The sequence below is a fragment of the Pan troglodytes genome, chromosome 7 (assembly GCF_028858775.2).
Source record: "Pan troglodytes isolate AG18354 chromosome 7, NHGRI_mPanTro3-v2.0_pri, whole genome shotgun sequence".
NCBI classification, from domain to species: Eukaryota; Metazoa; Chordata; class Mammalia; order Primates; family Hominidae; genus Pan; species Pan troglodytes.
Genome location: NC_072405.2, coordinates 110,249,109 through 110,270,835, shown reverse-complemented (window position 1 = coordinate 110,270,835; position 21,727 = coordinate 110,249,109). Strand labels below are relative to the sequence as shown.

Below are 21,727 nucleotides of genomic sequence, written 5' to 3'. Positions count from 1 at the left end.
CACACCACCAGCCCCAGCTAATGTTTTGTAGAGACAGGGTCTCACATGTTGCCCAGGCTTGTCTTGAACTCTTGTACTCAAGCAATCCTCCCACCTCAGCCTCCCAAAGTGTTGGGATTACAGGCATGAGCCACCATGCCCGACCAGGTAATAGTGTCTTAACTGATAATGAAATAATTTCTCGCTTTACTGGCAGAAAACAGTTGGTTATTGTTTTGTTTTACTTTTTAAGTCATTGGCTTCTTTTCAAATACCTGTAGGAATGAGGGAACTGTTTCCTTTTTTCTCATTTTTGAGCCAAAAGCTGCTGTCCTTTAGTCTTATGCTTCTTAGGACATTGTCCTGTTTTATTCAGATTAACAACTTCAGAATCAATTTTACATCTTTCTAGTATCTTCAGCCGTAGCCAAATGAAATTTTAACATTTGCAAGTCCTGTTCCTGACATCTCCACCCAATGATATGACAGCTTGAAAATACTCTGCTGTAATGCTCCAGTGAGAGACTCCTGTTGTTTCTCCTTCTATTTCTATGAAGAAGTCACTTCATGGGTCCCATGACAAATAAGTCAGTCCTGGTGACTTCTACTATTTACCCAGGGTTTATAGTACTGTTGCCTGTTTACTCTTGTATTTGCAAAATTTCACAAGAGAAAAAGAAAACGCAAAAGCTGAGTCAGTAAATGTCACCAGATCCATGTTGTGCATTGGTGTTTTTAGGAAGCCCATAAGTTGTGATGTAATTGTAATGCAGAATTCATTAAATTATTCAGTAATTATTTATTGCTATCGTTATCCTCTCTGGCCCTAGGTCATTTCAGTCTCCTATTAGGTGATCTGAGACACAGTGTAGATCCAAATGATGTTCATACTGGGTTGTGCATTGTAGCCCTGCCTTAAGGTTATCTGAGTATGTCTATGTATTTGTCCCCTTTGCTCCTGCTTTTATAGTGTACAAACCAGTAAATCAATATAAACTGAATAGCAGTTAGACTAGCAATTAGGAGCACACATTTTTCCTAGCCTAAACATGTTATTGCTATTTCCACAAACATTTACCAAACACCTACTATACCTTAGGCTGTGATTGGTGCTGGGAACACCTTGGTGAACAGAGCACAGGTGCAGCTCCCCAAGCATTCTTTCTATCAAGGGTCAAGAATGTGCTTTCTTTTGCCTACTTTTCCAGAGAACCCTAGAAAGATTGAGAGAGAAAAAACCAGTTAAGACCATGTAGCTCCTCCCCCGTAAAATTTGGATTGTTCTTACAGTGTTTTCCAATGAAGTCTGAGGTAACACCCAGAACCTTGGGTGTAATCACAAATTCCTTTGAAAAAACTTTATGGCATAAGAGGGGCAATGTTGAAGATTTTTCTCTGATAATCAGCTTTATTTTTCCTTTGCTCACTGTCATCCATTACCTTAATTGTTTAGCTCCTCTCTTTACTTGGCATTTACAGGACCTAAATACTTCAGGGTGGTCCTGACATTTTCATTAAAGCGTCACGAGCTAAGTTCTCCTTCTCTAGGCTGATGGTGTATTTTCAGGTGCACTAACAGAGCTCATTATTTCTCTATTCAGCAGCAGCATTAAGAATCAAGCTCTGTTTTCTAAAAGATGAATGGACATGGGTGAGGGGTGAGGTTGGCTGGTGATTGAATGTGGAAAATCATGTACCTCTTTATAGCTTTATGGTAAATTTTGGTGTCTTCACAATTAGGTTGTTTCTGGAGTGCTGGGCAATTACTATTCAGGCTTTGTTACATTATTTGTTTTTGTTACCAGAGAGATGGTGTCCCAATTAGCGGTCAGGCTTGGATTCCTGAACACTGTGAATCACTGAGCACAGAATCAGCAGGGTTCTCGTGTTGCATCGCATTTTGTCATGTTTGCTAGTAAAGTGGGTTCAGGAAGAACAAGCACAGCAGCCAGCTTTCTGGCTTGTAGCTACCCACTCATTTCCCCACTTCCTGATGTTTACACCAGTTATGCATAGAGTCTTAAGATTTTTGAATACTGTAGGATTATAGACCAAAAAAGGATCTCCAAAGATCCTTATTTATTTATTTATTTATTTATTTATTTAATTATAGATCCTCTTTTAATCCTCTTGTTTCCAGAAAGGCCAACAACTGAACTTCTCTGAAACACCATTATCTATTATACCTGACGTTTCGTTAATGTTTCTGTTAGGTTCTGTGGTAATAACTTTATATGGATAATTTTATTTAATTCTAGACAATCCTAAGAGGTAGATTGGTATCTTTATTTTACAGATTTGGAAACTGAGACTTAGGGAAGTTGAATGCTTTCCTAATGCCATCCATTTAGCAATTGGTGAACTTGGAATTAGTACCAAGTATTCTGACTCCAGACCCTATACTCTTAACTTCTAAGCCATTGCTTTCGTATTATTATCTCTAGAAAAAAGAGTATCTGTTTATCACCTTGTTTAATCTTTCACTTTAATATCTTAAACTATCTTTATGAACATTAAATGTCAAACATCACCTTTAATATTTTTTTTCTCCGTGAGACTGTAGGTCCATGAAGACAGTCTGCTCTGTTTACCTTGTATGCTCAGGACTGAAGGTGCCATATAAAAGGTGCTGTGATAGGTATTGAAAAAATTCATGAACTCATTGGCATGTTTATATTTGTAGCAACGTATTATAAACCTAATGAAAGATAGTCATTGATTATTTGGAAATGACAGCCAGCCGAGTGTTTTTATTTTTTTAAGAAAAATTTTATGTGAAAACAGTTTAATGAGCCCCCATATACCTTCACTAAGCTTCAGCAATGATCAACATTCTGTCTTTCCAGTTTGCTCTTGGCTGGGCTTGGTGGCTCACACCTGTAATCCCAGCACTTTGGAAGGCCAAGGTGGGTGGATCACGAGGTCAGGAGTTCGAGACCAGCCTGGCCAACATAGTGAAACCCATCTCTACTAAAAATACAAAAATTAGCCGGGCGTGGTGGCGCTCGCCTATAATCCCAGCTACTCAGCGGGCTGAGGCAGGAAAATTGCTTGAACCTGGGTGGTGGAGGTTGCAGTGAGCCAAGATTGCGCCACTGCACTCCAGCCTGGGCGACAAAGCAAGACTCTTTCTTGGAAAAAAACAAAAAACAACAAAAAAAAGGGAGCTCTTAATAAATTGCATTGGAGCAGCAATGAAATCTCCCTGTCCCCTCCCACTTCACCCAAGGAACCTAAAAATATGGTTGCTTTTTGAAATTTGAACTAGGAAATGAATGTGTAATAAATCAGAACAGATATGAGCAGCTGACTAGAGACAAAAAGGCTTCACAGGCCTGCAAGATTTGTAATGAAGATGCCAGAACATGTAAAGAAAGAATTTTCCAGGCCAGGCACAGTGGCTCACACCTATAATCCCAGCATTTGGGAGGCTGAGCTGGGAAGATCACTTGACCCCAGGAGTTCAAGATCAGCATGAACAACGTGGTGAGGCCCTATTTCTACAAAAAATTTAAAAAATTAGCCAGGTGTGGTGGCCTGTGCTTGTAGTCCCAGCTACTTGGGAGGCTGAAACAGGAAGATCACTTGAGCCCAGGAATTGGAGGCTGCAGTGAGCTATGAGTGCACCAGTGTATTCCAGCTGCAGTCTGGCATTGGCAACAGAGTGAGACCCTAGCTCTTAGAAAAACAGAAAAAGAAGGAATGTTTCACTCATGAAGAGACATTGTTTGGCAGTGGCATCCCAGAAGGTGTAGTGTCTCAGAGGCAGACCTTGACATGCCCTTGAAGTACTGTCCTAAGCTGTCTGCTCCTTGTATCTAGTCAGCCTGAAAGATCTTGATGGAGAGAATATTCATAGGGTTCACACAGTTACCTTCACTTATTCTGACTATGTAAACTTGTTTTCCAAGATGGTGTGCTGGTAAACATAGACCTACAACCTTAATGATGGTTGATTTTCTCATTTTTCATTGTACAGCAATCACTTGATACTCTGGTTTCATGTATCAGTCCTGTGTGCTTTGTTAGCATAGATTATCATACTGGTGAAACAGGTTTGTTTTTTTTCCCAAGCCAGAAATTTTAATATAATCATGTTTTTAAAATTGAATTATTTATCTCAGCATTTTGGGAGGCCGAGGCAGGTAGATCACTTGAGCCTAGGAGTTCGAGACCAGCCTGGGCAGCATAACAAAACCCTATCTCTACAAAAAAAATACAAAAATTAGCCTGGTTTGGTGGTGTGCACCTGTAGTCCCAGCTACTCGGGAGGCTAGGCTTGAGCCTAGGAGGTTGCAGTCAGCTGAGACTGCGCCATTGCACTCCAACCTGGGTAACATAGTGAGACCCTATTTAAAAATAAATAAATTAATTAATTAATTAATTAAATTGAATTTTTTTGTTCACTGATTTCCAAGAAATTATTAATAGAAGTTAAATAATTCCATTAGTTTAAATATATATCTTGCTTTTGTCAGTTAAAGGTTTTTTAAAAAATCCAAAAATTTATAGAATAAAACCTTTATTTGTTCCTTAGATTGCCTTAAACTGCATAGTAATAACTTTTTTTCTGTGTGCTTGTTTATTTTATTTCATCATGCACTCAATTGATTTTACTTAAAATGTCTTAAGCAATGACCCAAATCTATCTTAAAAACCTAGCCTTTTTTGTCCCTGGTTTGTTCTCATCTTTTCTTAACACGTTCTATTTTCCCCTTCTGATTTTTTACTCTGTCCCAAATGATTCAAATTGTTTTACTGTTTTATCCTATTGGCATTTTCTTAGGCTCTTATTTGCTTTGAATTCTCTTTAGTAGGGTCTGAGCAATTGGCAAAAATTCTAGTTTGTCATCATTATCTTTTTTCGTACAAGTCCATCTTGTGTTGATCTCTGCAGTAGTTTGCCTCTTGGTATCAAGATGTTGCAATCCCTAGATCCCATCTTTAAGATTCCTATTTGAAAAACCCAAGGTCCTTCACATGAAAATCCATCTGTGAAAAGCTCCATCTGTAATTTATTCGCCCTCGGCATAGCTCCTCAGTAATGTTTTTGAGCTCCTAGTGGGATATGAGAGGTCATTAAAAATCATCATTTTTTCCTCCTTTTGCAGAAAAAAAGATTGGATTGCTTGAACTTGCTTGTTATTTTCTTTTTCTGCCGCATATGAACTCAGATAATAATGTTCTATGCCTGCTAGAGCTGTGAATGGTTATGAAAATAGACTTCTCTTTTTGCTGAAGTAAATATTTTGTGATTTCTGAAAGTATCCTGTATCACAGCATTTATATTTCTTTTATAAACACCTCTGGGGACTCTTTTTTTTTTTCCACCCTTAGCTTCTTGGAGCACAGTTCATCTCATTGTTTTATATAAAGTCCAAGCATAGAGTTATTGAGCCCAGTTGAGCAGATCCCATGTTACTTTGCTATTTGCCATCACGTACAGCAATATGGTTTTTTTGTTGTTGTTACAGTTTAGTGGACATCTGTTCTGTTGTGTTTAAGATGATCTGTGAAGTGATTTTGGTCTCTTTGGGGTCCAGACACTGAATCAAGATCCATTAGTACCATTTCTATTTCTCATAATGCTTTAATGTTTCTTCTTCAAATATGTTCCTTGTACTTTCTCATCAGGCCAAGCTAATAAGATTTTCCCCACTAAACTCTTACCTCTTCTGATTAATTTATCAGACTGAGGATAAATTTAATATTTGAAGCTTAGTTTTGACCTTTTCTAAATAAGGACTATTCAGAATGTAAACAAACAATTTTAAAGAAAAGCTGTTGACCCTCCTCTTCTGGTTCAGCTTTACTCTAACTATTAACAGGGCCTTTACTGTATATTTTTTTAAATGGATGTCTGTTAAACAGAGTATGTAAGTAAACTGTTATAAATTGGCATATTCTGGTGTGACTTGGTATATACTGGTATGTAGCTTTGCTGCCAGTAAATATTTGAAGTAGCTGGTGTCATTTGTTTTTTCCTACTTTATTTCTCTTTCTTTAGTGATCATGATAGGAAGAGAAGTATATTTGCCTTATAATCAGTGCTATGATGAGAAATGTTTAACAACCAGATCTCTAGGGGAAAAAGCAGCCCTGATTTGTAGCATTTGCTGATCTCTGGGTATACTCTCACCATGGATGATTTCAAGCTGCCAAAATGACGTCACTGAATGCAGAGTTGGGAAGAGATGTGCAGTAGCACCCCATCATATAATATTTCCCCCATACAGATACACCTCAAGACCATGGGTAATATTAATCGCAAAACAGTAAAATCAACAGGAAGTAATGAGTTTTGAGTAGTCATTATTTTTGTTTTTAATATAACTTCTTTTTTTCCTGAGGCCTTTGGACTTGAATCATAATTTCTTTAATTGTAAGTTTATGTGATTTAATTTTTGGTAATGACAGAGTTTAACAACTGACTCACAAAATTCCTGAATGTTTATGAATCGGCTCTTGTGAGCTGGTACAAGCTGGCTGCTGTAAACCATTGCTTATAAGGGAGGAAGAGAAGTAATAACAAGAAAAGCATCACTGTGAATCCTCTCCATTTTTTCTCTAATGTTACAGCTGGAGATCCTGACTCTTCACCTTTAAAAAATTTCTTCCACCTTTTGGAGAGTGCTTATGAACCACTCACTTACACTTACCAAAGAAGGCATATAATCTCTCCTCCAGAATCACCAGGTCCTGCACAGTTTACTGTGAACTTCATGAAGGAGCTTATGAAAAAGCTTTGTATATTTCAGTAGCCAAAGGCTTTTTCTTCTTTTGTCTTTAGAGTGTATGAAACAGTGCCATGGCTTTTGTGGAATATCTCTTTTTCCTAGGGGCTGGCTAGGTGTTTGCTAATACCACCCTGTCAGTCCATCAGGCAGAACCTTAGTGCTACCTGATGGTAAGGAGAAGAAAATTGCGGCCGGGCGTGGTGGCTCACGCCTGTAATCCCAGCACTTTGGGAGGCCGAGGCGGGTGGATCACCTGAGGTCGGGAGTTAGAGACCAGCCTGACCAACATGGAGAAACTTCATTGCTACTAAAAATACAAAATTAGCTGGGCATGGTGGCAGGTGCCTGTAATTCCAGCTACTCAGGAGGCTGAGGCAGGAGAATCGCTTGAACCTGGGAGGCGGAGGTTGCGGTGAGCCGAGATTGCACCATTGCACTCCAGCCTGGGCAACAAGAGTGAAACTCCATCTAAAAAAAAAAAAAAAAAGTACTTTTTTTGCAACAGCAGATGATTTTATAGTTCTTATACTGTCTTGGTGAGCATCTTGGAAAATTGTGAGAAGAATGTGAAAGATACATATTAAAATGCCTTCTGCTGCCTTACTAATTACATGATTAGAATTCCCTCTTTTACTTTTGTAGTCGAGTAATGGGTCTAAAAAAAAGGGACTTATTAGTGATACAAAATGCTGAAGCATGAATGTTTTCTCCTAATCTCTGGAATACGATATTGGAAGTCTGCTTTTAAAATGTCATCAATTTTAGTTAATCTGGTGATACGCTCTACGAGATGTGCTGTCAACTAGTATTAAGATCTCACAATACATAGGTTTTGAATACATTTTATTCTTTATGTACTGAGGGACTCATTTTAAGTCATACAGTTCCAAAGTTTTACATTTCACTTTCTTACTTCCAGTCCTGGCCTGGTGGTGACAGCAGAACATCAGGTAATCAGTGTTACCAGGCAATCATAGCAAGATACATACACATGATCATTAAAATAAATACATCAAAACGAAGTATGTGAAACTGTTCCATTAACATAACTAACAGCTGAAATGTAACATAACAAATCAACACATGTGTTACAACATTTGGTATTATTTCTGACTTTGCCTTTTAAGGCTGCAGAGAAATTGTTCTTGTTTTCATTGGAACGCAGATAAGTGTCAAGCTGTAGCTCATCAAATGGCCCCTACTTATGGAAAAGATGCCTTCCCAAAGCCTGTGCTCACCTTTGGCACAGTGAGAATACTTTGCTGGGTGCTTCTACAGTATGCTAATTGGAATCTAATCCCATAGCTGTCATCATTTAGCCTTTGATACAAAGAGAAATCCAAATAGTACAGACAGTTGTGGAAAACATTTCCTTTTTTTTTTTTTTTTGCTTTTGACATTGTTAAAAACAATAAATTCAATAAACACACAATTTTCATTTCTCAGGTATGTTTATCTAGACCTTATCATTCAATAAGAAAACATTAATGTGGGAAAAGTAATTCTGGCATGCATTATGATACATTTGAAAGGAGATGGGGATTCACTTCTATCCAAGAATATGCTTATAAACACACAATTTCAAAATGATTTTGGAAACTATTAAGTGGTGCGGAAATCTTGCATGAAAAATATCATAGTGTTGGAAAAATATAAATTGCAATGGGAAATGTCGTATTTTAAATCGTTTGAGCTATCTCATGTGTATTAATAGTACAATGCAGGTATTATATAGAGGATATTGTCTCTAATTAATGAAGCAGCTGAGATTTCCTTGAAGATGCAAACAGGAATATTTGTTCACTTTTCCCCCAACAATGTCAGCAAATTAATATGTATTAAAAATAAATTAAACATTGTTCTTCATTTTAACGCTATTTAGAAAGCAAAACATTAATCAAAATGTAGATTTTCTTCCCCTGCCCTCTTTTGTGTGTGTGTGTGTGTCTTCATTTATTCTAATTTTTTTCTCCATTCTTTTTTCTGCTCTCCAATTCAGCTCTTCCTTCTGTCTCATGGTATCCATCCTACATCTTTTTTCTTGCTAGTCTTGTTAACTCTCGAGTAATATTGACAGTTCAGTTAGGCTAGAAAATTAACTCCCAGAATTTCAGTACTGTAAAAGATTTTTTAGGGGCAGGCATTACTTTTTTTTTTTTTTTTTTTGATACAGATGCCAAGAAAGTGAGTCACAGGCACAGGTGTAGAGAGGTGCGGGGCAAGCAGCACATTGTGCATTTCCTGATTACATAACCTTTGAGTGTCTCCAGGAGAGATGAGGCTTAGAGCCATGTTGTGTGCAGTGCCAGGCAGTTTGATCACAGACAGGCAGTGCTTGTATCCCTTCTCAAAAACTTTCCTGCTGGGTTGTTAAAGCATCATAGGTTAATGTTTAAATTGGACTCATGTTGGCCACAGCTGTGTGTGAGTGAATCTCTGCTTGAATGTGAATCAGAGTAGCTGACTGGAATATGAAGGGAGCATTTTCTTCTCTAACATGAGCTACATTGTTATTTACTCTGTGGCTAGAAAGGAAGAACTGGGCGGCCAGTAAAAAAGCAAATGATTTGGATATTTAAACAATGTTTCTATCCCATAATCAGACTATATTATTTATATATCATATAGTATAATCTTTACGTTTCATCTTAAAGTCAATTTATATCAACTTAAAATGATTTTATCATCTTTATAAAGATTTTAAGTGTGTTGTTTAGCTTTTTAAACTTTTGTTTTAAATATACAATTACAATATCTTGTATTTGCTATATATATATATATACTCAGTTGTTAGTTATCCACTTACAGATTGCCTTGGATTATTAGAAAGACATCTTCAGATTTTAGTTCCATAATTCAGTTTAAATGTACTATAATTTTATTGTATGGGCTAATAAAGGATTGACAAACTGAATTCAGTTTTCTCATCCTTACTCCCTTAACCACCTGTGTCCCTACCATCCTGGGGAGGTGAGGAACAGCAGAGACAACTTCAACAAAAGACAACAAATGTGTGTAATGTAGGCTTGGGATGCCATGGATTGGATGACCTCACAAGCCCCTTTTTAATGCTTCCAGTTCTGTGATTTTTCAATAAAGGACTGGGCATGGTGGCTCATGCTTGTAATCCCAGTACTTTGGGAGGCCAAGAAGCCAAGAGGGAAGGATCACTTGAGCCTAGGAGTTTGAGACCAGCCTGGGCAATATAATGAGACCTTGTCTCTACAAAATATTTTTTTAAAAATTAGTGGAGCATGGTGATGAAAGTTGACAAGAGGATTGCTTGAGCCCAGGAGGCAGAGGTTTCAGTGAGCCGAGATCACACCACTGTCCTTCAGCGTGGGTGACAGAGGAAGCCCCTGTTTAAAAAAAAAAAAAAAAAAAAAAGACTGGTAAGGAATCAGGGATGTAGGGAGAGTGTATTATTATTATTAATATTTATTTATTTATTTAAATTATACTTTAAGTTTTAGGGTACATGTGCACAAGTTGCAGGTTAGTTACATATGTATACATGTGCCATGTTGGTGTGCTGAACCCAGTAACTTGTCATTTAACCTTAGGTATATTATTATTAATTTACTTATTTTTTTGAGACGGAGTCTTGCTCTGTCGCCCAGGCTGGAATGCAGTGGCCCGATCTTGGCTCACTGCAAGCTCCGCCTCCCGGGTTCACGCCATTCTCCTACCTCAGCCTCCTGAGCAGCTGGGACTGCAGGCGCCCGCCACCACGCCCGGCTAATTTTTTGTATTTTTAGTAGAGACAGGGTTTCACCATGTTAGCCAGGATGGTCTCGATCTCCTGACCTCGTGATCTGCCTGCCTCAGCCTCCCAAAGTGCTGGGGTTACAGGTGTGAGTCACCACACCCAGCAGGAGAGTGTATTATTCTTAAGGATTATGCTGGTTGTCAGATGGGGTTGATATTCTTGAACAAAGAGAAATTGTTTGGGTGACAATAATTCAAGAAACGTGGTGAGGAAGCAAAAGAAAAAAAAAAGTGGAATGGCAAATTAATACCTACGTTTAGGTGCAATCGTTTAGTTCATTTCTTTTTTCCTCCCCTCTGCTCTCTAGTTTATTTATTTTTAACAGGGAAGTCTATGAAGCGTCAACCCAAGTTCTAAATTGTATATTCTTGGTTTGAGATGTTGGCATTCGAGTATAGCTATTCAATTAATATGATTGAGAATTAGACAAATGTCTGTTTCTTATCACCTAACATCTGCTTTTCTTTGCGTTATTTTCAGCTTTAAATATGTGTCAAGTGTTTCTAGGAGTCTTGTTTTAGAGAAACTTCAGAATTTATCTAACTGATGACAATTAAATATAGAGGAACCATATAATTTATCATCTAAACCCAGATACTTTTCAGAATGAAACTATTAATAATTATGCCAAGACAGTAGGCTTAGACCAGAGTAGGGACACATGACTGTCCCAATTATATAGCTCCTAGAGACTGCAGACTCTGTAGCTAAATAATATGCATGAATCCCCATGGCTAGAGCAAAATATGAGTGTGAGGTCAGGAAGAAAGGTAGCAGACAGTAACCTGGGAAAGGTCTGGCCTTGCTTGGTCAGAAAACTGAGTTTTATGATGTTTCTTGAGATGGAAGTTATGCTACTTATTTCCTCCTGATATTTGTTTTTGTTAGTTTCTCCTTGTTTCATTGGAGAGATTAAATTCATAGGATTTGCATTTGAGAATAAAAAAGGGGAGTGCAGGGAAGAGTCAAAAATTATACTATGAATGGTATATTATTAATGAAAACTGGAGGCCAGGCATGGTGGCTCACACTTGTAATCCCAGAACTTTGGGAGGCCAAGGCAGGCAGATTACTTGAGATCAGGAGCTCAAGACCAGCCTGGCTGACATGGTGAAACCCTGTCTCTACTAAAAATACAAAAATTAGCCTGGCGTGGTGGTGAGTGCCTGTGGTCCCAGCTACTCAGGAGGCTGACGCACAAGAATCGCTTGAACTTGAACCTGGCAGGCAGAGGTTGCAGTGAGTTGAGATCATGCCACTGCACTCCAGCCTGGGCGACAAAGCAAGACTCCATCTCAAGAAGAAAGAAAGAAAGAAAAGAAAAGAAAAGAAAAGAAAAGAAAACTGGAAACACAGGAGGAAGGGAGAGGCTTTAGAAGTTAGGAAAGGATAATTTGCTATATTATTGAGTCATTGAGAGTCTGGAAGATATTCATGTAGCTATAACAAAGTAGGCTGCTAGAAGCAAAGGTTTTGAGTTCAGGGAAGAAATCAGGTCTAAAACTATTAGTATTAATATATGGAGTTCTTCCACATTGATTGTTAAATTTTTGGGGCTAGATGAAGTCTTCCATTCATCCACTCATTCTAAATTTCACATTATGCCAGATGCTAGGGATACAGTAATAAACAAAGTAGACCCAGTCTCTGTCTTTGTAGAATGTAGGGTCCAATGGGAAAAACATAAAAGTACAGGGTCCATGGGAACACACAGGATGGATTCTTAAGCCAGACTTCAGGAGCCAAGGAAGCTGAGTCTTTAGGATGAATAGAAGCTCAGTGAAAGGGGAAAAGAAGATGAGGGTAGAGAGCATAGAAGGGATAGAGTGCAGAGTACAAAAATCCTGTGAGGGAGTGCTTGGCTCATGTGAGAAACTGTAGGGGCATGAACTGAGAAGGTGTAGTTGAGCATAGAACTTTACTGAGTGTCATCTTTTAAGGGAGGAATGGAGGAAAAGGAATCAGCAAAGAGCCTGAGAAGAAGTGGAAATTGGCATAGAATCAAGAGAAAGGGTTGGCGAAGTCAGAGGAAAGAGAGTCAAGGAGAGAGGAGATAATAAGCAGTATTAAAGCTGCATAAGGGATCAGGTTGAATGAAGATTAAGGAAAGAAGCTATTGAATTGGCGATTATGTGGTTTTTAGTGATCTTTGAGTTCATTGTCATTGGCATGGAAGCCAGACTTCCATAGATTGAGGAGTGACTATGGAGACTTGTAGAGAGAGGGAAGAGAGAAGTAGTGTAAGAAGTAGGTGGCAAAACAGAGTCAGGAAAAACATTTTAGAATGAGAGAGGCACTAGATTTCAACAACTTTGTAGCATAAAGAAGGAAATGGAATCAGTGGAGAGGTAGATTAAAGAAACAAGGCACTAAGAAAATAATTGGTGTTACAGGCTCTGGAGGAACATGGTCGAGCACACCTGAATGGCTTAGCATTGGAAAGATGTCTTTGAGACATCAGAGAAACAAAAAGATTTAAAAGAGAGCTCTTGAGAGGAAAGTTGAGGGTGTTTATACCATTGGTTTTTCCCAGTTATGTGGAAGATAAAGTCTACTGAAAGTGAAGAAGTGTAAGAATACAGTTGGGAGCATTAAAGAGGATGGCAGTTTTAAAATGGGAAATGGCATTGATTAGAAATAAGCAAAAATGTAACAAACTTTTTGATTGCAGCTAAGTTTTTTTTGAAGTCTATTTATAATGGAGTCAGTCATTATGTTTTTAGTAGGAACCTGAGGATACAGTGGGGAGGAATCAGGGATGTTGGTAAGAGTATAGTTGAAATAATGGATAGTTCTCAGTCCCAATTGTGTAAGAAAGTAAGATAAAGCAGCTGGTGCATGATTTATTTAGAGGACAAGAATAACCTTCAGATTGTGCTGAAGGTGAAGAAAAGCTTGGTGAGGAGATACAAATAGATGAAAAGTATGGTCAGAGAGAGGAAGTTGTTCTACTAATATGGTAAGTGGTAAAATAAAGAGAAACTTATTTTGAAGAAAATCATGAAGCAAAATTTAAGAAGGTAAAAAGCCCAAGGCAATTGGATACAATCATATACAGAAACTTAGCTTCAACAGGGCATCATGAAGTGTCCACCATAGTATATATATAGTAGTAGACTATCTAAATCACATGTAGATAATCTCATGGAACTGAGAGTAGCACTAAATCTTAAAACAGAAAGAGTAAAGGCAAGACTGAGAGTAAAAGAGAAGGGAAATAGATGTAGGCATCCACCAAAGGCTGACAATCCTAACAGCTGTCATTGTTATCCTAGCCACCATTTCAACTTCTTTCCTACTTTACCCTCTTCTCTGTTCTCATTTAAAAAAAGAAATCAGGCCAGGCACGATGGCTTACGCCTGTAATCCAAGCACTTTGGGAGGCCGAGGCGGGCGGATCACGAGGTCAGGATTTTGAGACCATCCTGGCTAACATGGTGAAACCCCATCTCTACTAAAAATACAAAAAATTAGCTGGGTGTGGTGGTGGACACCTGTAGTCCCAGCTACTCGGGAGGCTGAAGCAGGAGAATGGCATGAACCCAAGAGGCGGAGCTTGCGGTGAGCTGAGATCACGCCACTGCACTCCAGCCTGGGTGATAAAGCGAGACTGACTCCGTCTCAAAAAAAAAAAAAACAAAAAATCAAAGGCGTTATCCTGATTTCTGTATGAGAACTTTTCTTTTACTAACCAGAATGCTCAACATATGAGAATTTGATATGTAGCACATCAGATCTTTTTAAACTATAGTTTTGAATGGCAAAAGAAAAAAGCATATTTCAAAAAAAGTATTTCTGCCCTAATTTAGCCTGACTACTGATTTTTAATGTAAGTAATTTAGGCTGTTAAATTTTCTTTTCCTTGAAGTGAATTTGGAATTATTGGAGCAAATCCTACATTTTTAAATGTTGTTAATTTGATAATTTTAATCTTTAGTTTCGTAATTTACCTAAGACATTATTTTAGTTTACTTTCAAAAACTCTCTCTCTCTCTCTGTTTCTTTCTTTTCTTTCTCTCTCTCTCACTGTCTCTCCCTCTTTGTCTCTCTCCTCACTCTTGTCACCCAGTCTGGAGTACGGTGGTACCATCATATTTCACTGTAATCTCGAACTCCTGGCCTCAAGTGATTCTCCCACCTTGGCCTCCCAAAATGTTGAAACTACAGGAATGAGCTACCACACCCTGCCAACTTTAAATTCTTGACCTGTGAAATTTCCCTTTCAAATCACTGTTGCGCTTTAAGCCACTCATCTCTCATTTATATACTCAGCAAATATCTATTGAATGCCTATTATATTCTGAACTTTAGTATTCCCTTTTAACTACTCTACATGCCCTTCTCCCTTATCTTAATCACTGGTTCTTTGATACTCTACCCTGCAAATTACTGTATCACTACCCTGATTTTGACCTCATTTGCTTTCCTACGTGTCATGGACCTCACAGTAGAACATTTCAATTGCACTTTAACCAGCACCTTTGATTCTTTTGTTGCTTTAATGTCTTTACATATATATATATATATATATATATATATATATATATATATAATATATATTGTTAACACCGTTTATTGCTGTCTCCTGTCTTTAAGCTAACTCTTCATTTGGCTTCTGTAGCATTACTCTGACTTGGTTTACCTCTTATCTCTCTGACTTCTATTTCTCAGGCTCTTTTACTATTTCTTCTGACTTTATTCGTTATTATCATTTTATTTTGCAATAAGTATTTATTGATATTTACCCACATATTTGTACTTTCCATTGTTTTCGAGTCCATCCTGCTTTTGTCTAGAGCCTCCATTTAATATTTCATTTAGTACAGGTCTGCTGGTGATGAAGTCTCTTTTTTTGTCTGTTGATTTATAACATCTTTATTTTGTTTTTATTTTGGAAGGGTGTTTTTGCTAGACATAGAATTATATGTTGGCAGTTATTTTCTTTTGGCACATTAAAAACTCGAGGCTGGAGTCAATATCTAGTCCATTCCTGCTCTCAGGGTGTTTTGAGAGCTTAGGATGTTTACAGGGACTTCCCCACTGACAGGTCATGAACTATAATCCTTGTCTCCTCATCATTGCGAGACTTCCAAAAACTCCATTTATAGGTAATTATAAGGATTTTGACTTTTATTATGTGTGAGATGGGAAGCTGCTAGAGAGTTTGAGCAGAGGACTGCTGCACAAAAGGATTTTTCTGTCTGCTGTGGTAAGAATAGACTGTAAGAAAGCCAAGAGGAGTCTGGGAAGACCAGTTAAGAGGCTACTGCAAAAAAGCAAGCAAGAGGTGAAGGTGGCATATAATTTCTTGTCTAGCTATTGAAATAACTTCCAAACTGCCTCAAATATTGATCTTACTCAAACTATCACATCCAATGACGTCACTCCTCAGTTAAAATCCTTCAAAGATTCCCCATTATATCTTTAAGTAAAAATTCAAATTCCTTAACAAAGGATAAAAGATCATATTCATGCTCTGGTCTCTGCCTCCCTTTAAAGTATCTTCTCTTATTCACCTCTTTCCTTTAGCCAGTGTTACCTACTTGAAGCCTAAAATCTCTCCATAGGTTTTAAAGCTCCCATAGGCCTCCATGCATTGACCTGTGTTTTGCTTCTGCTTGGGCCATCTTTCATCAACCCTCCTCTATTGTGTGATTATTGACTCCAACTTACCTTTAGAGATTCAGCTTAACAGTTATCTTCTGGAGGCCAGGCATGGTGGCTCACACCTGTTAATTCCAGCTCTTTGGGATGTCAAGGTGGGCAGATTGCTTGAGCCCAGGAGTTCGAGATTAGCCTGAGCAACATAGCAAGACCCCATCTCTTTAAAAAAAAAAAAAAAAAAGAATTATCTTCCCTCTGAAGAGTTTCTAGAATTCTTTCCTTCCCTAGTCCAATACATAAATGAGTCTTTTCTAGGGATTTGGAAAATTTAATAAATGTTTATGGCATCTACTGTCTGCCAAGAACAGTTCTAGGAATTGGAGATACACCAGTGAATAAGCTACAGTCTTTGCCCTCAAGGATCTCAGTCTAGAAGAGAAGACACATAAATACGTAACTGCGTTATAGAGTGACAGGCATAGCAGCAGAAATTGTGATTGTTGGGGGAGAATGTGAGTGAAAGCTTCCTAGAGGAGGGGAAATCCATGTTGGTTTTTTATTTTTTTAGACGGAGTCTCACTCTGTTGCCAGGCTGCAGTGCAGTGGCACGATCTTGGCTCACTGCAACCTCCGCCTCCTGGGTTCAAGCAATTTTCATGCCTCAGCCTCCTGAGTAGCTGGGACTACAGGCGCCCACCACCGTGTCCAGCTAATTTGTGTATTTTTGGTAGAGATGGGGTTTCACCATGTTGGCCAGGATGGTCTCGATCTCTTGACCTCGTGATCTGCCCGCCTCGGCCTCCCAAAGTGCTGGGATTACAGGTGTGAGCCACTGTGCCTGGCCTCATGTTGGTTTTAAACTCTAAATTAGTGTATCAAGCAGACAAGATATGTGGGGTAGTGTAGACATCCGAGATGGAAGGAACAATATGTGCAATGGTATGAAATGGCAAAATAGCAAGAATTAGGGAAATTATAGAAACTTTGTATTTGAATGTAAAATTTGAAAGATAATTAATGGGAGATGAGCTTAAAAGAATCATTAAAGATCTTATTTATAATACATACCTCTCTTATAGCACTTACCGTCCTGTATTATAACCATTGATATTCATCTCTATGTCACCACCAAATTGGCTTCTTCAGAATAGGCATTGACTCTTGTTCATTAATCTTTGCATACATAGCACCTAGCCAGGTGTCTAAGATGCAGTAGACGGAGTACTCAGTAAATGCTTCTGTTGTTAACATGGACCCTTTAAGTCTTTTAAAAGATTATTTTAAATAAGACTATTACTTGCTGTTTGGTACAAATTTATGTCTGTATCTGTCTATTCTGAGTTGATCTAGATATTATCAGTTTCAAATTCTAAGTATATGAAATAAAATTGAAATAAAGTATAAGTTAACTAGAGATTTTCAGTAAAACTTGATTTAAAATGTCAGGGCATGACATATCCAGTATGCAAACATTTTTTAAACAAAATGTTATTAAATTGCTTCTCAGATATACATAACTATTATTGAGAGACATGACAATTAGTAGAATGGAACAGATATTTGTGGCAGGTTTGCTGGAGGTTCTATGTATATCTTTCCATTCACTCTTTTTTTTTTTTTTTTTTTTTTGAGGTGGAGTCTCGCTTTGTCACCCAGGCTGGAGTGCAGTGGCATGATCTTGATCTTGGGCCACCGCAATCTCTGCCGCCCGGGTTCAAGCAATTACTTCTGCCTCAACCTCCTAAGTAGCTGTGATTACAGGTGTGCACCATCACGCCTGGCTAATTTTTGTATTTTTAGTAGAGATGGGGGTTCACCATATTGGCCAGGCTCATCTTGAACTCCTGACCTCAAGTGATCCACCCGCCTTGGCCTCCCAAAGTGCTGGGATTGCAGGCATGAGCCACTGCACCTGGCCTCCATTCGCTCTTATGCTTTTCTTTATGTCTTCCACAGCATTGGATACCAGATGGAAAGACTTAATGGCAGAAAGGGGTAATTAGCAACAGTCTTAAGAACTCTGCAGGTCAATTTGGTAGGGGGGGTAGTCTGTTGGGTCTCCAGAAGACTAATAGCCAGCTTTTTAGTCCTAGTGTATTCTTGCCACTTGTTTCCAAAAAAAAGTATTTCAAGCCACTTTGGAAAGTAACACAAGTGTTTTAGAAATGTTGTGAACATAAAGGAAAAAAAAGAGGCACATAAACTCAAATTTACCATAATAATATTTAGTGCTTCCTCAGATTTTTGTAATCTGAGAAAAATTGACTGATTACTGATGAAGAAATTGGAAAACAAAAGGAAAAACAAAGTCTTTCGAATAGATGCATTGCTTCGTGTTAAGTAGTTTTACCCATATTTTCAAGAAAAATATCACGTGGGCTTATTTGCCTTCTCTTAGTTTTTAAAAAATGCCTATGTTGAGGTGTCTGCTAACCATTGTGGCTTCTCTTAACATCTTCTCCCTTCTTCCCTCTTCTCCTTCAGTATCTTTTTGCCACATACGTTGCTCCTTCTGCCACTCTTGACATTGGACTCCAACAGGAAAAGAAAAAGGAAATTTATATGAAAATACAGCCACCATTTGAAGACCTTTTTGACACAGCAGAGGAATATATCCTTCTCCTCCTTCTTGAGCCATGGACAAAGATGGTAAAATCGGACCAAATCGCTTATAAAAAGGTACCATGCCACCGATAAATTGAGTGTGAAACCATTCAGGTTTACTACAATACTCACGCCTGTTATCCCAGCACTTTGGGAGGCCGAGGCGGGTGGATCACCTGAGGTCAGGAGTTCAAGACCAGCCTAGCCAACATGGTGAAAACCCATCTGTACTAAACATACAAAAATTAGCCAGGCGTGGTGGTGGGCGCCTGTAATCCCAGCTACTTGGGAGTCTGAGGCAGGAGAACTGCTTGAACCTGGGAGGTAGAGGTTGCAGTGAGCCAAGATCGCACCATCGCACTCCAGCCTGGATGCCAAGAGCAAAACTCGGTCTAAAAAAAAAAATTAAAAAATAAAAAATAAAATAAAAATAAAAATAAAAAATTGTTAGGTTTACTGCTGATGATAAGCAGCATTGTTAACTTGCAAGAGAAAAACTGAAAAAGGTCTCACGTGGCCCTAAGATTTAGAGTTAAGATTTGGGTAGCCTCAAAATTTGGGCAGGGAAAGTATTTACCCACTTGAATTTTTTTTTTTTTTTTTTTTTTTTTTTTGAGTCAGAGTCTCGCTCTGTCACCCAGGCTGGAGTGCAGTGGCATCACTTGATTTTTTTTTTCTTTTTTTTTTTTGCCGGTTTTCTTATTGTTGTCTAACGAAAGACTTTATGTCATTTTTTGCTCTCCGTACAAGTATGTCAGAGTAGAGAAATCTGAGTTTTGGTTTCCTGTGAATAAGTAAATATGCCCTTCTTGCTAGTTTTCAGCAGTGGCCTGAATTTTGATTAACAGAAAAGCCTATTTCATTTTATGCTAGATGAGTTTCAGTTAATATTACACCTATGGAAAACATAAACGTTTCATATGTATTGTGGAAAGCAGATCCTCTGACTTTGGTACTTCTATTTTAAAGTACCCCCAGATGTTCATCAGGTCAGACTGCTTGACTGGATACAAGTTTCAGCACGTCTTTTGTCATCCTGAAAGAGGTCATTTTAAGCCTCAATGCTAGAATATTTTCACTATTTTATTAACGGGTGGAGGCAATTTATTTAAATATTTACTTTGAATCACAAATTAAAACCATCTATGTATACGTTTATATTAAGTTAATGCATGTACTGTGTACCTGAGGTCATTTCAGGCAGAACTCTGCTGCCTTTGCATTGTTATTCTTTGTTCACATCTCCTCAACAACTTCTTAGATCGTCATACAAAATTAATACCAAAACACCTTGGATAGAGTTACCTTATTGGATCGTGACTGAAACAACTATTATGATTTACTAAGTTCAATGACCAAAATAATTAGATTTCTCTTTGTCCTGAAAAATTAGCCTAGTATCCTTTTTATTATAAAAATGCATTTATTACAGTAGGGAAATTTGGATATCAGATGAAGTTTTAAAAAATTCTCTCCAGTCATTATTTTAAATATAGTGTATGCCATAGAGGATGCAATGGTTTTTTAAAAAAAAAAGATTTGGAATTATAACTAACTTCCCTAAACCAAAAAGTTTTGGCATTAGTCATGATTCTTATAAAATGGATGAAACAAATTGTACAGTTTTTAGTAGGAGGAAAAATAAATCTCTCTTAGTTCCAGAAACTTCCTTCTGGAAGTATGAGGACTTATCTAAAAGATCAGCTGACTGTATTCTGTAGACTCTTTCCCAAAAAGAATAACCCAGCAGACTATCAAAGCTAGCTATTAAATAAAGAAAGTTCTCAGGCAGCTCTTCAGCCAAGCTGATTTTCCCCTGCAATAGAGAAATAGAAAATGGTCTTGTTCTCCTGACTATATGAAGTAGTACATTACAAACTCTGAAGACAGAGACCTGCTATGAGGTTTTATTTGATGATTGATGGTCTCCTCTCTTACTACAGCATTAAAGCCTTTGCTCACATACTAATAACAACATGGAGTCTGGTCATTTCTTGTTCTGTGAATTATTTGGTTCCTAAAGCTAGTGGCATCTGCTTTCATGACTATTATCAAGTTATATTGAATAGAAGCTGGAAATGTGACTAATTGCATCGTTTGTAAGTTTACATTCCTCCAGAAAGGAGGAATGATCTTTGGTGGCACTATATCATTACATAGAAATGTATGCATTTTTTATTGCATCCTTTTGAAGTGTGACCCTGCTGTAGCTAATCTTTTAAACTATGTTATCTTCCTGCTTTTGCTTTGAAAATAATTTCCTTTATTGGCAACTGTATTTGTTTTTCAGCCCACTGTTACTAGCAAATTGTACATTCTCTTGATGTCACAAGCTTTATTTATTTTTTTTAGGTGGAGCTGGTGGAAGAAACTCGACAGTTAGACTCCACATACTTCAGAAAGCTACAGGCTTTGCATAAAGAGACATTTTCCAAGAAAGCTGAGGTAAGGCAACTTTCTACTTAGAAAAACAAACTTTTTATCCTGGAGAGGGTTACCACTTTATGTATGGGGCAGGGGGAGATTGTAGAGTGACGAGATCATATAGGCAGTTTCATTTTTCTGCTGTTCCTTTGCCTAGCATGCTGCATTTGACAGGTGTTACGTTTTATTGACATATTTGACAAGGGAGCCAGAAAAACAAAGCAGATGAGGTATTTGGTAGGGAGCCAGGCCACTCATTTGCCTTAGCTAAGACCAGACATTGGAGCCTTCAACTGTGTTATATTCCTTTGAATGTTATCAGTTATTTTCTATATGGCAGCTGCTCTTTCTATTTGTTGTCAGGTTACAAAACAGTTAAATTAAATTTTCTAAACAGAAAAGAAACTGTTGCGTGACAGCAATAGGGAAAACAATGAAGAAAAAGTATGGGAAGGAATTGAGGAAGACGGTAAAAAAATCATAGGATTGATTAGGATATTAAAGTGTTATTTTGATTCATAAAGTTGAATCTTTTGGATTGGCTAAGTAAACATAATAAATCCTTAAAGCCATAAAATTAAATTTGTGCATCTACATAAAAATGACAGTT

General features: G+C 37.9%; 1 protein-coding gene across 24 annotated transcripts in view; it reads left to right on the top strand.

Moving 5' to 3' along the window:
* The window catches only part of RGS22 (regulator of G protein signaling 22), a 173,232-nt gene that overhangs the window by 79,988 nt on the left and 71,517 nt on the right, over positions 1-21,727 (top strand). For all 24 annotated transcript variants that reach the window (XR_001720326.4, XM_016959721.4, XM_016959719.3 and 21 more), the window contains 2 exons: positions 18,574-18,768; positions 21,046-21,138. Coding sequence is in view for 23 of the 24 variants with exons in the window: in XM_016959721.4 (XP_016815210.1) it covers positions 18,574-18,768; positions 21,046-21,138 (288 nt within the window). In the remaining variant the exon portion in view is untranslated. The remainder of the gene's footprint in view (positions 1-18,573; positions 18,769-21,045; positions 21,139-21,727) is intronic.